Source organism: Brienomyrus brachyistius, unplaced genomic scaffold (assembly GCF_023856365.1).
Source record: "Brienomyrus brachyistius isolate T26 unplaced genomic scaffold, BBRACH_0.4 scaffold49, whole genome shotgun sequence".
NCBI classification, from domain to species: domain Eukaryota; kingdom Metazoa; phylum Chordata; class Actinopteri; order Osteoglossiformes; family Mormyridae; genus Brienomyrus; species Brienomyrus brachyistius.
The window spans coordinates 1,177,226-1,196,121 of record NW_026042324.1 but is presented as its reverse complement, the minus strand read 5'-3'; the positions used below and the strand labels follow the sequence as shown (position 1 = coordinate 1,196,121).

Genomic DNA, 18,896 nt, shown 5'->3' with positions numbered 1-18,896 from the left:
TTTTCATTTGAGAGAGTACAGTACTGTAATGGTGTACAATGTGCTTTATTATTACTGTATTTAATGTTCATAATGTCTTACTGTGCGTAAGTTATCAATTAAATTTTACCGTATGTATTTACACAAAAATCACGTTTTATATATGTAATGTATAAGTGGAGCAGAAGGTGGACCAACAGAAAAGGGATTCAGTTCTTTTTCTGTTCACATTATGAATTTCATTAGTTCCAGTACAACCATGGTTTCATCTACTGTACTTGTTTACTCAAACATCCCAGAGCAATTGCATGTGATCTGTCTATGGCAAACCTAGAGCGCTAAAATACAATGGTAATGGTATTGGAAGCCACCCTGGATTGCTTTGTGTTCACAATGCACCAGTTAAGCGAACCACAGCGAAGACTTAAAGTAAACCAAACTGAGACCACCTCAGTTCAGACTGTTTCAGAGAGATCTGAGTTTGCTTGGACTGCTCACATATGGGCAAAAAAAATGCTGACAAATCGCTCTTAGTTCATTTTCAGGGCTGAAAGGGACCAAGTGTGAAAACGCCCTTAGTAACTCGCAGCGTTTTTCCTCTTCCTGTCTCCCATCAAAATCAGCACGGGACTAGTTCTGCAAATGTTTAGCACTGTGAAAAGTTTCATCAAAAAGAATGATGATGAAACAATGGCAAAATCTATATGTACGTTTACAGGATTAAAATCTGAACATAAATATTTTGTATTAAACCTACTTTGTATTAACCCATTGTTAACAGCTTCTTAAAGAGTTCAAATGACTAATGATATTATTTCACCTTACCTTCTTCAGTCAACTTGGAAGTTTAATACGTCCCTCAAAGAATTTACATTAAAATAGCTCAGGACACTTTTGGTAAAACCCGCTTGATAACTGGCTTTCCCAGATAATTAGCCAAATGGTCAATTATTTAAATCGTAATAAATAATACAGCCTGCATTTTATAGGCAGTAAATACCAGAAATTACTTTAATAGCTTCAAGAGACATGAAATATGCAAGTATATTACGGAGAGGGAGAAAAACATTTTTTAAAGCAATTTTGTACAATCTACCAAAAAGGATTTATAGTACAACCCAGAACAGAATGTTTCTGTCTGCAAAGGACAGCTACAGTTGTTCATCTGTGAACATGCAGCATGCAGGAACATTACGTAAAGGCCCCGTGTGGACTTCCTTCCTGAATTCACTGCCATCCCCAGGTTCCAATACGGAACTTTAATTTTGAGGAAACTTTTATATTAAGTGGATATGTGGGTAGTGCATCAGTATTCATTCTTTTGGGCTCAGTTTAAGTCAGAGTCATTTCCCCAACGTTTTCAGCATTACACACTACACTGATGCAAATGTACTGGATGTTAGTGAAGGTATTTTATGTGTGTGTGTGTGTGTGTGTGTGTGTGTGTGTGTGTGTGTGTGTGTGTGTGTGTGTGTGTCCGTTATGTTCATATTACATTGTGGAGATCAAATGTTCCCCACATTATATTAAAAACCTATTATTTTGACGTTGCAGGGACCGTTTTTCAGGTCCCCACAAAGATCTGTAAGTACAATCAAAAAAGTAAAAATGCCAAAAGTTTTGTTTTTTTGTTTGGTTATTTATGGTTAAGGTTAGGGTTGAGCAGGGGTTAAGGTCATCATGTTGGCATTGGAGTTTTCCCCATAGAAATGAATGGAGAGTCCCCACAGATATATAATTACAAACCTGTGTGTGTGTGTGTGTGTGTGTGTGTGTGTGTGTGGTTGTTAAAAAAAAAGATCAAGATGGAAAACAAGACAACAAAACACATTCCAGTGTATCTGCTTGCACAAATGGCAAATAAAGCTTCTCTTTCCCTGGTTTTGTGGTGAGTTTACTTAATTTCCACTGAGCCTCACTGCACTTCTACAGTGAGCTGTGCAGGAGCACCCCACAGCACACAGCATGCCTCTCACTGCAGGCAGACAAACTCACTGCTTTATATTCAGTCATGAGAACAGCCCGAGAAATCCTTATAGAATAGCCTGACCTCCAGACATCCTCCAGAGCCGACTGCATTCAGGTCTCAGCAGGCAAGCTGCTTGCTCTCCCCATCTCTGCATTAAAGATGCTATATTAATATGAGTTTTGCCTTGGCATAGCTGTTCTTTTGTTATAAGCGTCCATGAGTCATGACCATGAGCGGAAGAAGACCCAAAATACCAACGTGACACCTGTGGCAGCCTGTTTTAACATAAGTCTAGCAAGTCATTTCAGTTTCAGCCCTTCTAGCAGAGTCTGCAGTCAGACTGACAAGTATCCAGGGTAACAGAATTGGCCATTAAAGTCGGCAGTCTGCATCAACAATTTGAAATGACTTTGAGTTCTGGCTCCCCGACACTCCTGGATAAGGGGACATTAGTCCATACTAAACCAGGCACCATTTTCAACTTGATAGCTAACAAATCAGGCGGCCAGTTTCAAACCCTCTGCAATACTGCCAGAATTTGTCTCTGACTGTAACAGAAAAAAAGTCATTTTAGATTTGATGAGCATAATTGACTGAAACTACGACTATCTAAATGTGAAAATTCAAATTCTACAGTGTCCTCAGCATTAAAATTTTCTGCTATATAGTGTAGATTGGAAAAAGCTGTTATTCATCGCTTCTGTTTCCTTGTCTTACCCTGTGTCTCACTTTATATGTTATTTAAGTGAAATCTTTGTTTAACAGCATCTTAATGCTACTCCACATGGAATCCGCTGGTTGAGTAATTTGTTACTCACTACATTCTTCTGCCTGCTAACATTCTTTCATTAACGTTGATAATTGTGGTAAGCTTTACATCCAATTACTTCAATGGCATTCCCAGCAGGCTTTATGGCCCTGAATGATCACGCTCCCTCGTCTGATAGAGCTCAGGCTGACTGCTGAGCAGGACTGTGGTTGTTCCTCCTGATTAATCTGTGTGGTTCCCCAGATTCCTGTAGTAATGCTGTATTCCACTGATTTCTCTGAAGAGCAGAGAATGGATATAAGAAGGTTAACATAACATTGACTTCTGTTTAGCTATCCTCTCTTGTAAGACATTACAAATTACTGATTTATTTTTTTCCATAGTGACCTACCATTTGACCATTTTGAGTTAGACACACAGGGCCGAACTACGTGCTCTGAAGACAGTCTTCACTCTGAGAATGACTGTAATCACTCTACAAGTCTGTACCCTTCCTGATCATTTACTCTCTGCTCTGTCTATTGGTGTTTATTATTCCTGCTTTCTTTGCCTTTGTGATTACCTATAAAACCTCAGTGTCAGATGCTCATTTAAACTAATCAGAGCAGAGTCACCGAAATTACATATTATGCAAAATATTGTCCCACTGGCGCTAACCTTCTGAGACTATAAACTCTTTATCTGTAATGTACTGTACATTTAGAACAACATGGCAGCTTCCACTTGAAAATTGCAAAATGCAATTTCCATCTTCATTTGGGATCATCAGTGACACACCAATGTTTAAACACTGAGATTTCGGTGAGTGGCCTTGTTCATTACCTGTAATAATGGCATTAAGCTGATGAATGTTTAAGGCAGCAAGAGCAGTGCAGATGACAACATGAATGCTTCAGATAAATCAATACCACTAAATGGTATTAATTGCATTTAGATCTGACACGATGTTGGAAAACAAGACATCAAAAAAGGATTATCTGTGCCCATGATGCTGTAAAATGCAAATGACCAGCAAAAAGCTTGAGGAGATATAAACACTGGCCATCTTGTTCCTCACAGGAGCCTGGTTTTCATGTCAGCACTCACTGTTGCACTGCACACTGCATTTTCAGCAGCTACCCTCTCTATCATCTATTACTCTCTGAATACCACTCACTGCAGCTGTTAGGGATGAACATTCAAGATAACATGGAGACATTAACACAAACAAACAAGGCCATGCTAATTACACACCTTCCAAGTCAAAAATAAAATCACAAATGAAAGATCTAGGCTAGAGTCAGGTAACAGATCCTGAATGCTTAAACAGTATCAGTGATTCTTAAAGAACTGTCTCTGAAACCAGTAACACACATAGCCATTTACCTAGTGTGCCAAAATGAAGGCATGTTCTCCGCTTTACACTCAATTTGTAATTTTATAACACACTTCCAGCAAAACTGTAAACACTGATCTCTACATTACTATACTATTTTTCCAATTACTTTCCACATTAAGAACATGAAGATTTAACCTAGTTTCTGATATTTTTTTTCCTAGCACAAAGGTTTTTGTCTTCTACTGTTCTTTTGTTGTTTGAGCAGTGTTATAACATTTTGAAGACAAAGAAAACCTTATTTGTATTGATAATGTGTTATGATGGTAATATGCATCCATACGTTACACATCTGGATACCTGTGTATGTGTGTTTGCTAAATGTAGGACAGCACTTTGCAAAGTGCTATACTCTGCACACAGGTAAAGCTAAAGCCACAAGTGTTTTTAACAAATTCATTTGATGGTCTGTTTGTATAGTATTGACGTGAAAACACAAGGAGCTGTTTACTTTTTCAAGAGATGTATAATGTTTTGCTGGTTTAGCACAAGTTTTTGCGGTTAGTGAGTAGAGTTCTGCAATAAAGGCCTATTGTTTCAAAGATAGTGTCTAAGAAATCACAAAAAACTGTAATAATATATGGCTTCTATCTTCTCTCTGTCAGCCGGAGCAGCTGGTCATACTTCCCCAAATATTTCCCGTTTTCCGCACCTCTGTCCTTCTCTGCTAGACTACAAACAGCTTTATTGTTTTCCTGTTTAACTCTCTTCATTGTAAAAACTCCAAAACCACAATAAACTTGTCCTTACATTCTTCCAGTCACTTCAATCCATTTCCCTTGCCAGAGGCCTTACATTTAATGAATTATTTAAGAATATCATTCCGATAAGTATAAAGACCTTGCAAAGAATCATTTAAAATATTTACCTTTTTTGTCTGTACCTGTCAACCATTAAAACATACAAAACAAGTTAAGCTAGTCCTTATGAACAGGGATTTCTGAACAGGAAACATTCACCCTGCTATTGCTGAAAAAACCCCAGATAATGGGAAATGCTCCATTTTATACTAAAGTAATAAAAAAAAAAAAATGACACACTTTCAGATCCCAAATACTCTTGGTCAAAAAGAGATAAGACAATGACTGCCCCAGATAATGGAAAGGATTAACTAACTTAATTCCCCTGAAATTTAACAAATCGGTGGTATGCCCACAGCGCTTTACTCAAATGTTTCATGACTATAGGAAGCCACAGGAAATATGAATGTGAATATTAGCAGCTTACCATGAGTAATGACCTCAGTATCATGCACTGGCTAGGTCACTGGTGGGCAATCTTATCCGCAAAGGGCCAGTGTGTATTCAGGTTTTTGGGATAACCTTTAGGTCAGCTGTTCAAACCCAGGTGTGAGGACTCTTCAGCCAATAAGTCCTCTAATTAGTAATCTAATTAGGGAGTTGCAGCGAAAACCCACATACACAGCAGCCCTTTGTGGGTAAGATTGCCCACCCCTGGGCTAGGTTATGGTCTTCTTAGATGTACAGTAGTCACTACAGATATAACAATCTGGCTTTCATTGTGTCCTGGAAACAAAATCTAAAAATCTAGGTCACAAACATTAGACGATTAGAGACCGCTAATGGGCATCCTCATCAGCCTTACAGTGCGTGTGCCATGGCGGCGTTCTGTGCTATTAATCCAGTTTCACTGCAATGTACAAGTGAATATAGCAGTCAAACTGTCAAGGACCTTCGGCCGAAACCTCCCAGTTGAATCGCAGTAGATCAGGGGCCCAGCACCATGGGAGTGAGGAAAAAAGAAATATCTCACTATCAGAATGACTGTAACTGCACTCACTCTGCCAAGGAAGATGTAGGACACTGTTGGGCTTCTCAAGAGGATATAATTACTGACTTCTCAGGGAGCCGCGTGTCACTCATGCATTTGGATCTGCTGGGTATTTTTCACCGAGGCTGCTGATGCCCAGATTACTCCATATACCACAGGACATCCAGGACCAGGACAGCAGAGGGGACAATGCACCAGCTTTTCCTCCAGAATACCAAAAAACTGTCTGACTCAGATATATTTGAAGAATGTGATCTTTATGCCTCTGCCATATGAATCATTCATTGCACCTTGTCAAGTTGTTCTATATGCATACATCTGTCAAATGAGTGATGGGATGGGATAATCGTGAAGGCCACGTTTCTGCATAAACCATATGCAGCTTTATATGACAACGAAATATCAAGGTCACTGCATAATGTTTGATAGATATACTCTGTGTAAGACTTCAAAACAAACACATACAACCACTCCTCTTAAAGTGGATTGAAGTCCTTTATTCACATTGCAACTGCATCGGCTACAGCCTCACTGAGAGGTTTCTGTCAATTTTTTTTCATGGCTACCTAAAGAAGGCTGGAGTTACTATTACTGCTATAATTTGTTTAGGCCTTTCTTGTAATTTGTTTTAATCCTTTTCTCAGACCGATGACAAACACAGCTAAGGTGCCTTTTGTAAGCATATATTATATATTAGCTTTCTCTCGATTTCTTTTTCATGAATTGTTATTTTATTGTTATTCGTTTTAATTTGTCTTGTGTTAGTTTCTTACATTATTCTTGATTTTATAATTTATTACGTCGTTTAATTCATGTAAGGTGAGGGGAGCGTCCTGAAAGATGCCCGTAAATAAAATATATTATTATTATTTTTGATATATTGTTGGATGGCCAACATCTTTGGGGAAGCTTCATGAAGTCTGCTGGGAATATATCTCAGCATATACTGAGAAATATGTGACAAATCACCAGTGTGGGGATAATCCAACGTAATGACTATGTTATAAATGAATTTAGCAAGCTCAGATATGCTTATTTCTCAATTTTCCAGTGTCCTCAAGCAGCACCAAGAGATAAGCTTGAACAAATAGAGTCTTGAAATGTAGGACATGCTGGTACAGTGCACTGAAACATGCTGGGCGGAGGCGAAAAGGTCCACAGTAAGCAAAGGCTGTGAGTGTTTACAACCACAAGTGGCTGCTTTTGTGAGACCATGATGTGAGACATTTATTTTGGACTTGAGAAGGCCTCTCATCCAGCATTAGATGACATTATTTTATTAACTTAACTTTATTAACTGCAGAGATATTTATATACAGTCACTATTTTTGATTATTTAGGCTTCAAGACAGCTGTATATTTAAATTAAACAGTTATGTTTGAATTCCATGCTGTTGTTTGCACAACAGAAGGTCACCCCGTGGACCTGCAGGCTGCTGCTACGGTTCTATATGGGCGCACCCAAGGAGGGGCAGTAAGTCTGTCAGTTTGGTTCTGTGGGACTGGAGTTTTTTCAGAGGGATGTTCTAACAGGTTAGGAACCACCATGACAGCAGTCTCTAAAAACCATTTAAAGTCTCTTAAAAGCAAGAGACCTGACATATAAATCACATCATGAACTCCTGGTTGGATGGCAGAAAACAAAAAAGAGCCAATAGGGATATATGCATGTGATGAGGAATCATAAATGAAATGGCACAGGTTCTGTACAAACATCACTTTGCCTTTGTGTACCAGAATGAAGGCTGTTGTTGTGATAATGGTCACGGTAAAAAACTAACAAAAGTGCCTTGCAAACATCCACACTGCAAACATCCACACTGGAAACATCCACACTGGAAAACCCATGAATCAATGTCAAATAAATCAACGTTGATTAAACCCACTCAATTCTGCACAGATGGTGTCTTTGGTGTTGTTCTGGAATGAGAAAAAAAAATACACCTCATTAAGTAAAAAGGGTATGTGTGAGTGTGAGAGTGAGTGTGAGTGTGAGTGCGTGCAGGTCTGGGGTCCATGGGAGAATGCCGTGGACAGTGGGCCCCTCGCGCTTCTCCAGCAAGGACCAACAACTGACAACCCATCCATCACCTTTGCACAGCCCATCAACCTCTCTGCCTGGCATGGGCTGAATCTGTCATCATGATGGAACAGTGGGGGCAGAAAGTCAATAATACCTCATTTCTGATATTAATAATGCCTAATGGCGTTCTGCGCAGTACCTTTCAAAGCAACTCTGGATAGTTCGCAAGGCCCCTGGAGAGGGTGTTAGGCTGTTGTTTTTGCAGCCACTGGTCACATTAAGCTGCGGACCACCATGATGAGGAAACAGCTGAAACCTCGTACACAGGTCATCTGGTGCCTGGACTCCCAGCCCCAGAACAATGTGTCATTTGTTCTCACCTGTGATGGCGAGATGACCAACAGTTCCCAATGACTGTAGAGCACTTTGCCTGTAATAGGGCACCAAAGAATCGACTGAGCAGGGAAACTATGAAACAACTCCAGGTACAGTGGATCCTCAAAATAAAACATCAAATAATAGAAAACAAAGTAATTTTTAATTTTTGAAAAACTTAAAAAAAAAAAAATCTAAACCTGTTAAGTACACGTAGGTATATTAAAGTGAGTATTCAACAATTCACAGCCAGACATAGGAAACACATGAAACAGAATTGATAAATCATGTCTTAATCTAAAAAAGATACTACTAATTTTTAACACCTCTTAATGGGTTATAGAGGTAAGAAAAAAACATCAAAAAAAAAACAGTGAAGCCATTTAAACACATTCTGAAATACGTCTGCTGCAAGTCTTTGATATTATTTCACAAACCAAATTTGTTCTTTGTTCATTTTTCCAGTTTTTCAAATCATTGCTTGATTTGACAAGATGTAAAGTCTTTAGTGATAGATACAAGAGCATTACTGTTCAGAAAGATCTTTAAAAGACCAGTGATATGGAAATGAGACAAAAAACTAAATCTGACACAAAAAAAGCAGAGAACTGCATGGTAAAATGCTACAGTGTGTTTATTTTTCAGATCTAAGCATGAAAACAAGACGATGAAAGCAAAATACGGTACCGGTTGTGAGTGGAGGCAACGCTGGAGCAAGGAGCAGTGTCCTGCAGACTTTCTATTTCAATAACCTCAAGTCCAGAAAAAGCAGATCTGCTCTGGTTCTATTCCCTCTAATCCTCTTTATTGCCTAGTAAATGAGGAGTAACTAAAGCAGAAAATCATTTCTAACTCAGTATCCTCCCAACAAAGACTTACATTTGGCTCTTAGGCATTTAAAGAGCAATAGTCAAGAGTATGAAAGAATTTGTTTGACATCAGAAACACAAATAGTGGCATGTAGAACGACTTTCTCACTGGAATCAATAGCATTTTTCAAAAACATAGTTTTCTGGAGGCCACAAAAGACCCACCTAACCCTGTTTACAATAAACACCACAAACATTCCTGCTTCAGAAACAAAAAGATGTCGCATGCCCAGCTTTCCTTACGGGCGGCAAGGAGTGATTATCACATTGAGACATTTCTTCGCTTAGCTGACACCTTCAGTCTAGACAGCTTAGATTACAATTTTACATCCATGCATCCAAATTCTTACTGCTATTCCTTGTCGGAGTTGGGGGGGGGGGGGGGGGGGGTCTGGAGGCACAAGAGTGTGGTCCATCACAGTAAGTAATTCATACAACCAACAATTTAGAGATGCCAATTAGTGTAATTGCAAGTGATTGGACTGCGGGAGAAAACCGGAGTACCCAGAGGAAACCGGTGTTACAAGGGGAGAATATGCAAACTCCACACAAACACACAGCAGTGGTGGGATTCAAACCCAAAATCCTGGAAGTGTGATGCATTGCAACAGTGCTTGAGCCACAACTTGGGCCAACACTGAGCCACAGCACTACACTACAATTTTACATCAATTCATCTATCCATCGATTACCTGGGTCCGGATTGCAGGGTCAGCAGCCAGAGCAGGGATGCCCAGACCTCCCTTGCCCCAGCCACCACCTCTCGACTGTCTCCTCACCCTCTATTTAAGGTTGAGCCCAGATACTCTGTGAAGGAAGCTAGTTTCTGTTGCTTTTATCCATGATCTCATTCTTTTGGTCACTACCTGAAGCTTGTGACCATAGGTGAGGTCAGGAATTTACATTGATAGCTTCCGGCTCAGCTCTCCCTTCACCGTGACAGACCATTTGGTTTAAATGCTGAATTCAGCTATAAATCAACATTTGGATGATTCAACCAACTAGTTGAGTACTCTGTGACTGTGACTCTTTACACTCAACTGGTTAGTATAACAAAATCTTGGTCTGGATTTTTGCTCTCTGGACCTGAAATCTCCACCTCCGGTGTATGTTATTGAAAAACTGTGTAGCACAGAAGCTTAATGACAGAGCACTGCTTGGGTTCAGATCGGGAAGGCCATTCCTTCCAATCACACCATTCCAGGTTTCACAGTTGTGACCCATGACTAAGTCCCCCAGTAGAAGAAGCCCCCCCAGCGAGGCATCTTCAAGAACCCCATCCAAGATTTCCAAGAGGGCTGGTTACTCTGAAATGGTGTTAGGTGCATATATTGCAGACTTGTAGTCAAAAGGAGGCAACCCTCTTGTTCATGGTGGTGAGCTCCAACTTACTGGCGCCAAACTGAGGAGCTATAAGTACACCTACAACTGCTTGGCACCTCTCGCCTGGGGCAACCCCCTTTCCAAGAGTTTGGTTCCATGCTGTGCACTGAGGTGAGTCCAACTATCTAGATATTATGTATCTGCCTACTCAGACACAAGCTCAGGATCCTTTTCCCACCAAACAATATTGGCAGTTGATGATCAGTCTGCCAAGGCCTCTGCCTTCAACTGCCACCTAATCCACATGGCACCAGACCCCCACAGCAGCCCCCCTCCCTGCCACAGCAACCTCCCCCCCACAGATGGTCGGCCCACAGGAGGGAGGGTCCATGTAACACATTTGGGATTTGCCTGAAGGGACCCCATGGGTAGAAACCCAACCACCAGGTGTTCACCTGAAGGCCCTCCCCCCAGATCTGGCACCAGGGTGGGGCCCCAGTCTTCCTAATCTGCCCGAGATTACATAGAATTTTACAGTGTTTTCTTATAAAATTGTTGGACATTTGCTGATGCAAAAAAAAGAGTGAGACATCCGTTTCTAGACCAGTCTGCCATTAATCGTGCCAATGACTTGACACTGGACAAAATTTGCAGTATGACTTCATGTACTTCTGTACTGCTTATGATTATCTTGTATATTCTGTGTTCTCTCCTAGTTCTATTCTCAGCAACGCTGGACTGAAATCAATTGCAATCAATTATTCAACTTGGCCCTTTCCTTCCAGCGCTAAAGGAAGTGCCCCAAAACAAAACCATGATTTAACAACAAATCTCCACAGTGAGGTGCAGCCAGCCCCTCTGGCCTTACAAACAAGACTGCAGTGATTAGATAAACTATTTATAAGGTTTGGAGTCTAGAGTATCACACAGCTACTTTTCACAGCGGACGGAAGACCTTAGCATGTGAACACTTTCCCTGTGCAAGTTGCTTAATAGCTGCATTCAACATTAAAATTAGATAATATTTGAGATTATTGATTCTACAGCAAATTTTTATCAAAAGAAAAACATTTAAAACTCATACTGGATCCCTAAATTTGACATGACTTCTGCAATTAGGTTAACTGTAAAAAAAAACACAGTGAAGTATAGAATTAGACTGTACTGATAACACAAACAGAATATTGTCTTCAAAAAGGGGAAGATTTTCAATGTGTCAGACATGCTGTCTGCTTAAAAGAAACATCTATGTTTGTCTAAGGCAAACACTGCAATAGTGAGACAGTTGCCGTTTAACTGAAAAGATCAAAGATTTGAACAACAAAACAGCAAAAAAAAAAAAAAAAGCCTTATGGAAAGGCCAGTCTAATCCATCCAACTTATTCCTACACCTTCAGCGGGTCATGAAGCTCAACCGTGTCCTTTTCACTAAGACATGGCCAACAACAGCACCTGCCTTTCAGTATCACAGAGACATGCTAAGCTGAGGCACACGTCACAAGCCAGAGATATGAAGTGTGCCTAAATACCAGGAGCCTGTTGGTTCACAAAGGCTATGTACGTGGGTTGGGGGTGGGGGGGGGGGGGTCAATTGTCTCCTCTGTATGTTATCTTTTGCTGCCTTCGAACAAAGATAACCTCTAACAGAAACAATTCAAGACAAACCACTTATATAAGTTAAGCCCTCTAATTAACTGCTCATATTTTGCCACTGTTCTGCTGGTCCTGAATGGCTCAACTAATCATCATGGAAGGACCATAGCGTATTTATTATTTGCATTGACCTAGTACTCATACAGGGGAAGAAATGTTTCTCCAATAAATAAAAAAATAAATGTTAAAGTCAATAAAGAGTTTCACACACAGCATTCAAGGATAATGTTCTCTAAGAGCATCCTTGACATAATCTTCAAGACCTCTGGTGGAAATGCATCAGATGTCTGAGAGGCGGGTGAGAAGGATCCTGGTCTCAGAAACAATAGTTTGGTTGAGTCCCCCAGACAAATTATTCTGGTATAGAGGACCACTACTCCTGGCCTCTTCCGGCACATTCTGACAGGCCTATTAAGGCCTCAGATAACTTCTTCTTTATTTATCATTCCACCAGGGTCCCTTCATCCAGGTCATCCCAGGAATATATGAACTGGGGTCTGCAATGTCACTCAAGCCTTGCCAAGTATTTAACCCCACTAATCCATTTTTATCCAAAGGTACCAAAGCAGTCTGTCATTATCCCGGTAAGACAAACTATTGGATACTCTGTGGCCAATTAAATAAAATGTAACTTCAATTCTCATTGAATCAATATCCTAAATGACTGTGGCAGGTGTCTGAAATGCCTCCACAACAGATGGTCTGGTCTTATAGAACTGAATGGACCACAAGCTTTAGCATGACAGTGGCTGCCCAAATGCACTGTTGAGGCCATTCTGCAAAAAAAAAAAAAAAAAAAAAAAAAAAAAACATATGACTGTCACGTCGAGGGCAGGGATGGAGGCGAAGGCAGGCGTGCGGGAAAACCAAAAGGGGCTTTATTAAAGGAAACTACACTAGAGGCAGGGCAAAGGAAACAGACCACGAGGGGTCAAAACAGGGTAGGGAGGATCAAGCAAGAACATTAGACATAGGGCGCACTGGGGAGCACATGCAGGCAGCAACATCAATGACTGGACTCAGGATCGCAGGGCTGAAGGATGCTTTATACAGGGCACATGAGAGACCAGACGAGAGGCACCTGGGGTGATCCACACGAGAGCTGTAACGAGAGGTAAGATTAAACAAGAAACAGGTGTGGCTCATTAGAACCACACAAGGGAGAGAACGAGGGGGAAGGGATGCAGGGTGTGACAATGATAGAGGGCATTTAAGACCTCCACAGATCTCCTGCACCAGAGCTGCAAATGGAGAAATCAGCTAGCCATGTAAGCCTGGCTGTAGCATCACATGAACACATTAACTGCAATCAGTGGCATAAGAGTGAAATCATCTACTATGAATCTAGAGTATCAAAGCAATAGTTTCTCAGCCCTATCTCCAAAATTAACATAGCCCAGTTGCTTTGTAGTGTCTAAAGTATGGCATCAAACATAAAAGGCACAAAAAAATCTTCAAAGTAAAGAGGAGGACAAGAATAATGTTTTCATATTCCTTTTTATGTATTCTACATGTATTGTGAATTTCACGTGCATCATGGCCTGGGACCTGCAAACTTTTCCACTTCACATACGCAAGATAAAATGATCGCCATATGTCCCCAAAGACTCCAGCTTTGGAGAACGGAAGTCATAAATTATTGCAGTACATCATTTCCTTGCCACTAAGTCCACTCACCCTTAGGACATACAGACAATTATTATTATTAGTTTCCACATCTCCTACTCTTATGGAACCCATGTACATATTAATAATAATAACTGACAGTGTTTTATTATATATATATATATATATATATATATATATATATATATATATATATATATATATATATACACACACCCCTGCGGCCCAGTAGGATAAGCAGTTTGGAAAATGGATGGTTGGATGGATATATATATATATATATAAATGCCACAACTGAAGACAACATTCGTTCATCCTTCATTCGTCAAAAGATACAAACCCTTCTAAAGCACTGGAAGAAGCCAGTGAAAGCCAGCATTTCTTCCATTCCTCTGCAAATGTTTGTAATGATCCTTGTTTGGTTTGACTAACATTGAGAATGACCTAAGCAGGGCTGCAACACCTAATCAATAACGTTAATAATAATCTATAATAAAATAGTTGACAGAGAATTTTGTCAATGATTGGTTGCATTTTTGCGGTTTGCTGTATACATTGCGTATGCTGACATCACCACCACTGCTCATTCTTCTCTTTTGTACCCCAGTATATGCTATAACAATCCATGCGCATTTGTGTGCAGAGATCCATGTGTACGTACTGCATTTGTCTGTGGATGATGCTCGTGGTCAGCACATGTGTGCAGCATTGGTATTCCACCAGACCAGCAGAGGGTAAAAGTATTGCAACAATCACAAATACAAGCAGTGTAATAAAATGGGTAAACTTATATGAACAGTTTGTTCATGTTACTAGGCTTGGGCAGTACTACTATATCGCAATATTTTTAAATCTGGGCAACAAAATTAGCCAGGACACCCCAAGTTCGACAAATTATATCTTTCGTTCGGAAAATACCATCAAATCATTGCCGTACAATCGTTACCAAGCTATATATGGGGGAGACAGCAGATCTTTGTTTTTATAACACGTTGTCATTTTAAATAGTGACTGTCAACACCGAGGAAAGTTTTTATTACAACTCTATAAATATTGTTGTATTTTAAATAAAGCATTTGCACCTTTCTTCAAACCCTGTCTTTTGGCTCAACTAACTAATTAATTGATGGACTGATCACATGATTAATTGATTATCAAAATAACAGTTTTTTTTTTTTTTTTTTTTGCAGCCCCAGACCTATGTGTGATGTGTTACAACCGGCCAGTAAATAACCTGAAAATGTTGACAAAGCCCTTGTCACTCAGTAGATTATGTGGATTAACCTGGATGTGCCTGAATCAGAGGAGGATTGAATGAAGAAGCATTGCCCTGTAAACAGGAAAACTACAGTGCTGCTTCTTTGATAATCGATCTCATTACACTTTATGTCATGCAGGTATTTGCCAAATGATTCAAATAAAAATATATAAAACGCATTTTGTAAATGTAACACTTTGCTATATTAAGATCACAAACTCATATTTAAAAATACATTTTTATTGCACATTTTTAATGAAGTATTTCTTGTTTTTTTCCCCATTATTTAAAACAGAGCTACTAGCATGCAACAGTACACAATCTGCATTAAGATTCATAGATTTTCTAAGCATATTATTCAAAAAAAAAAAAAAATCATTCAGAATTAGACCAGTTCAATATGAGAGATATTTACAGCTACAGTATGCAGAAACCTTTAAGAAGCTTGTGGCTTTTGCCAGCTGTTGTTCTACGGGCCTGCACTCAGCATCTAACACTATATTACACATCACTTGAAACAAAGGACAATGAGCTGGTGAGTTATTATACTGGTAAAATAATTTTCACAGGCATATCGTTTATCCTAAAAATAATGGTTCTATCTAGAAAACCTGGAACAGTAAATAAATCTTCTCACACTGTTTATGGCAAGCCAAATTCATTCTGCATGAGCATTCCAACATTAAAGCAACCAGCTGTGTGTATCCTAATCCAGAGATATAAGGAAAAACACTAACATATTAAAAATACATCCTATGAACTTCCCGAAGCCCAGTTTCACTGATATGGAGGAAAGCAACGGCTTTTAAATGTTTGCTGTAAAGCTTGGTCTTCAGTTGGACAATGGCGCCCTCTTAAGGACACAAGATTACATTTACACAAATCCTCAGAAACTACAACAGGACTCAGTGTCCTTTACAAATATTGTGAAATAACTGGCTTTTCAAGGCCTTGGACACCTCCAACAAATCCACCACAATCACTACTATTTGTGGCTGTTAAGATCACTTGAGTACAGCTCCACTGCTGTGAAGGCATAAAACAGTAGAACGTTCTTTCACCGGTGACCTTCATTATCTATGCCATAATCATGTAGTTAGTGACAAGCTGCTGGACAGCTGGGATCCTTGATGACTTACATATGGACAAAACTAAAGGCCATTTCTGTCACTTAAACTAAAATGAACAAAATCTGTACATAGAAAAGCAGATATGAATGACTCCACATGCAGAGATGAAAATCGTTTTGCAAGCAGTTGTCAGGGTCCATTTCAAAAAAGCAGTCAAACAGTTGGTGTGCTGCACTGCAATTTGTTTGTTCGCTGAACACTTTTAAGGCTAATAAGAAATATGCTAAGGGTAGCGTATAGCAGACATCAATCATAAGAATATGTAACAAAGCTATACTTCCACTTACCAGCAAAACCCCCATATGCCAGGTATGAATATTGATTTAGGTCCCCACTATGGTTCTCCTAGTAAACCTGTCAACCCATTAAAGGATTTTATAAACTAAAAAGGGTCTAATATATAATGTATTGTGATGACACTGAATTACACGTATGGTCATGTACAGACATGTAAACAAGCAGAACCAAAAGAGAAGAAACTCTGAATGCTGCAAAAGTACATTAATTAGTATGGATGCACCTAATACAAGTGAACAAACTGATACAAACACTAGTACAGAGACAAAGAGAGACATTAACCACCAGGCATTGAAATGAACAGAAGCTCTTATCCAGTATATTGTTCTTGGCGATAAGGCATAATGTTGTAATGTTGGTACACGCAGTAATTTCTGAGGTGGTACACAGTGTAAAAAGATTGCAAGCCACTACTTCATATAGCTTTAAACTGCCAGTGGTATGTTTTGAAATCATAATTAAATACAGCCTGTCGATCCATCGTTTTCCACAGAGACTACACAATGAAAATCAGCCCCTCTAATCAACCCCCTCGGCAAGTTTTAACGAAGACTGTGGATTATCCATCTACTGTTTTTTCATGCTTTGACATTGTTTTCAGCTAAAAAATTTGTGCATCACTTGATGCCATGTGTGTGTATTCTTTTGTGTGTGTGTGGGGGGGGGGATTTCCACATTACCATTCATCCTGTTATTTATAAATTAGAACATCACAATTTGCTATTTTTTTTTTTTGCACATCACCCAGGCCTGACTGTTATCAGTATCAGTGAGTAACAGCATTGGTTCTCATACTTGGTCTGACAAAAATTGCTACATCCCTACCAATTAACAGTATAACACCTTCAAGCGTAACCATTTTCTCTGCCAAATTAGCTTTTCACATGCCTCCTTTTGGAACCTATCATAAACACGGTTTAGGTACAGCAGACAATACCTTTGCATGTGCAAACAGGAAACTTTCAAGTTTCACTGATTCAGAAGCTACAATTAGAGGGGTGTACCTTCTATTCTTATAAAAATAATGTACTCAAAAACTAGCTGTAACCACTAATGCTCTTATAATTGTTTACCTAAGCATGTGTGCACCTCTTTCTCACACCAGTTACTGAGTCTGGAGGGCACCCCAGTATATCCTAAAACCAGTACTGTGTCACATCCCATGCTCCCTTCCCTTGGTGTAGGAAGATGAGTAAAGCCTCACCCTCTAGTGGCTCCTCACGGAGATATGGGGGCAGATCCTCACTGCTGCTGTCCGGCGATGGGCTACCATCCTCCACCAGATCGCTATCTGAGTTGGGTCCCTTTATAGGGAAAATGGGTGATGGAGAACAGTAGTTAACACAGTCATGAGTTTCATTTCATAATACAGGAAAAAAGACAAAGAAAAGTGCACTAATAAAATGAATTAAAAGACTAAACTGAGATAAAAAATTTAACAGGTAAATCATGTATAAACTGGTATAAAATGGGTTCTGTACTTTGAAACAACAGCAACTAAAGGTGCAGGGAAATGAAAATAAACGTATAGCAAGTACATACTTCAGTTGATACAGCTATACACGTGGGTTTTATTTTATTAGTTTAATAGGATATTCACCACCTGTAGGCGTATGCACAGCTGGGTCATAAACAGTACCCATATAACAACATTAAGGCCTCCATTTTGCGGATAAATAACAAAATAAGAAAACCAAATGGCACTGTCTATAATCGCGACAGTATCCACATAATTTGATGCAAGAACGTCTATGGACCAGTTATCTAAATTATTTCATGCAAGTGGTGAGAAGATTTCATGCAACATTGTTTGCAATGGAATTATATATAATTATTAGGCATACTTTTTCATTACATAAAAGAGTCAATCCGTAATTGTGGCATCCCGACAGTATCCGGCTAGATGCATAACGAGAAACTGCAACAGCCTACGACTCTGACAAAAACAAATCCACCCCCACTAACCTTCATCGCTGTCAGAAACACAGCACAACTTCTTCGTCTCACTTCTGGTTTATAAATGCGACTTAGCTACCTTCCGAGAAGGCGCTGTGCTGAAGATGGCTTATTTTTCGCTCGAATCAATAAAAGTATTTCACGATTTACAGATTTGAATATGTTTTTCTTGCTTTAGTGTAACAGGAAGTGACGTTTTGAATGTTTACTGTCCGTGTGTTGCTGCACTACGAAAATTCTGTCACCAGAGGGAAACAGTGAGCCGCCATCTGTAGTGTGTTCTTCCATAACAATCAAAAGGATTCAAGATCTTTATTGAAAAGATTCATATGGACTTTATAAATTCCACTGGGATATTCTGCTACATACAGCAACAAGAACATGCAAATATAAATATATTTTCAAACATTTAGACAAGACGCAAATACAAGTTGTATTGTATAATGAGATTATATATTCTAGGGGGCGGCATGGTGGTGCAGTGGTTAGCACTGTTGCCTCAC

The 18,896-nt window shown here is 39.5% G+C and overlaps 1 protein-coding gene across 1 annotated transcript in view; it reads right to left on the bottom strand.

Annotated features, from left to right (window-relative positions):
• LOC125723485 (transmembrane protein 263-A-like) overlaps positions 1-18,582 on the bottom strand; it is an 81,472-nt gene extending 62,890 nt beyond the window's left edge. Inside the window, exons 1-2 of the mRNA XM_049000101.1 lie at positions 18,403-18,582; positions 17,642-17,741 (exon numbers count right to left, since the gene is read on the bottom strand). Of these exons, the coding sequence (XP_048856058.1) occupies positions 17,642-17,741; positions 18,403-18,408 (106 nt within the window). The 5' untranslated portion in view covers positions 18,409-18,582. The remainder of the gene's footprint in view (positions 1-17,641; positions 17,742-18,402) is intronic.
• Positions 18,583-18,896: the final 314 nt, after the last annotated feature.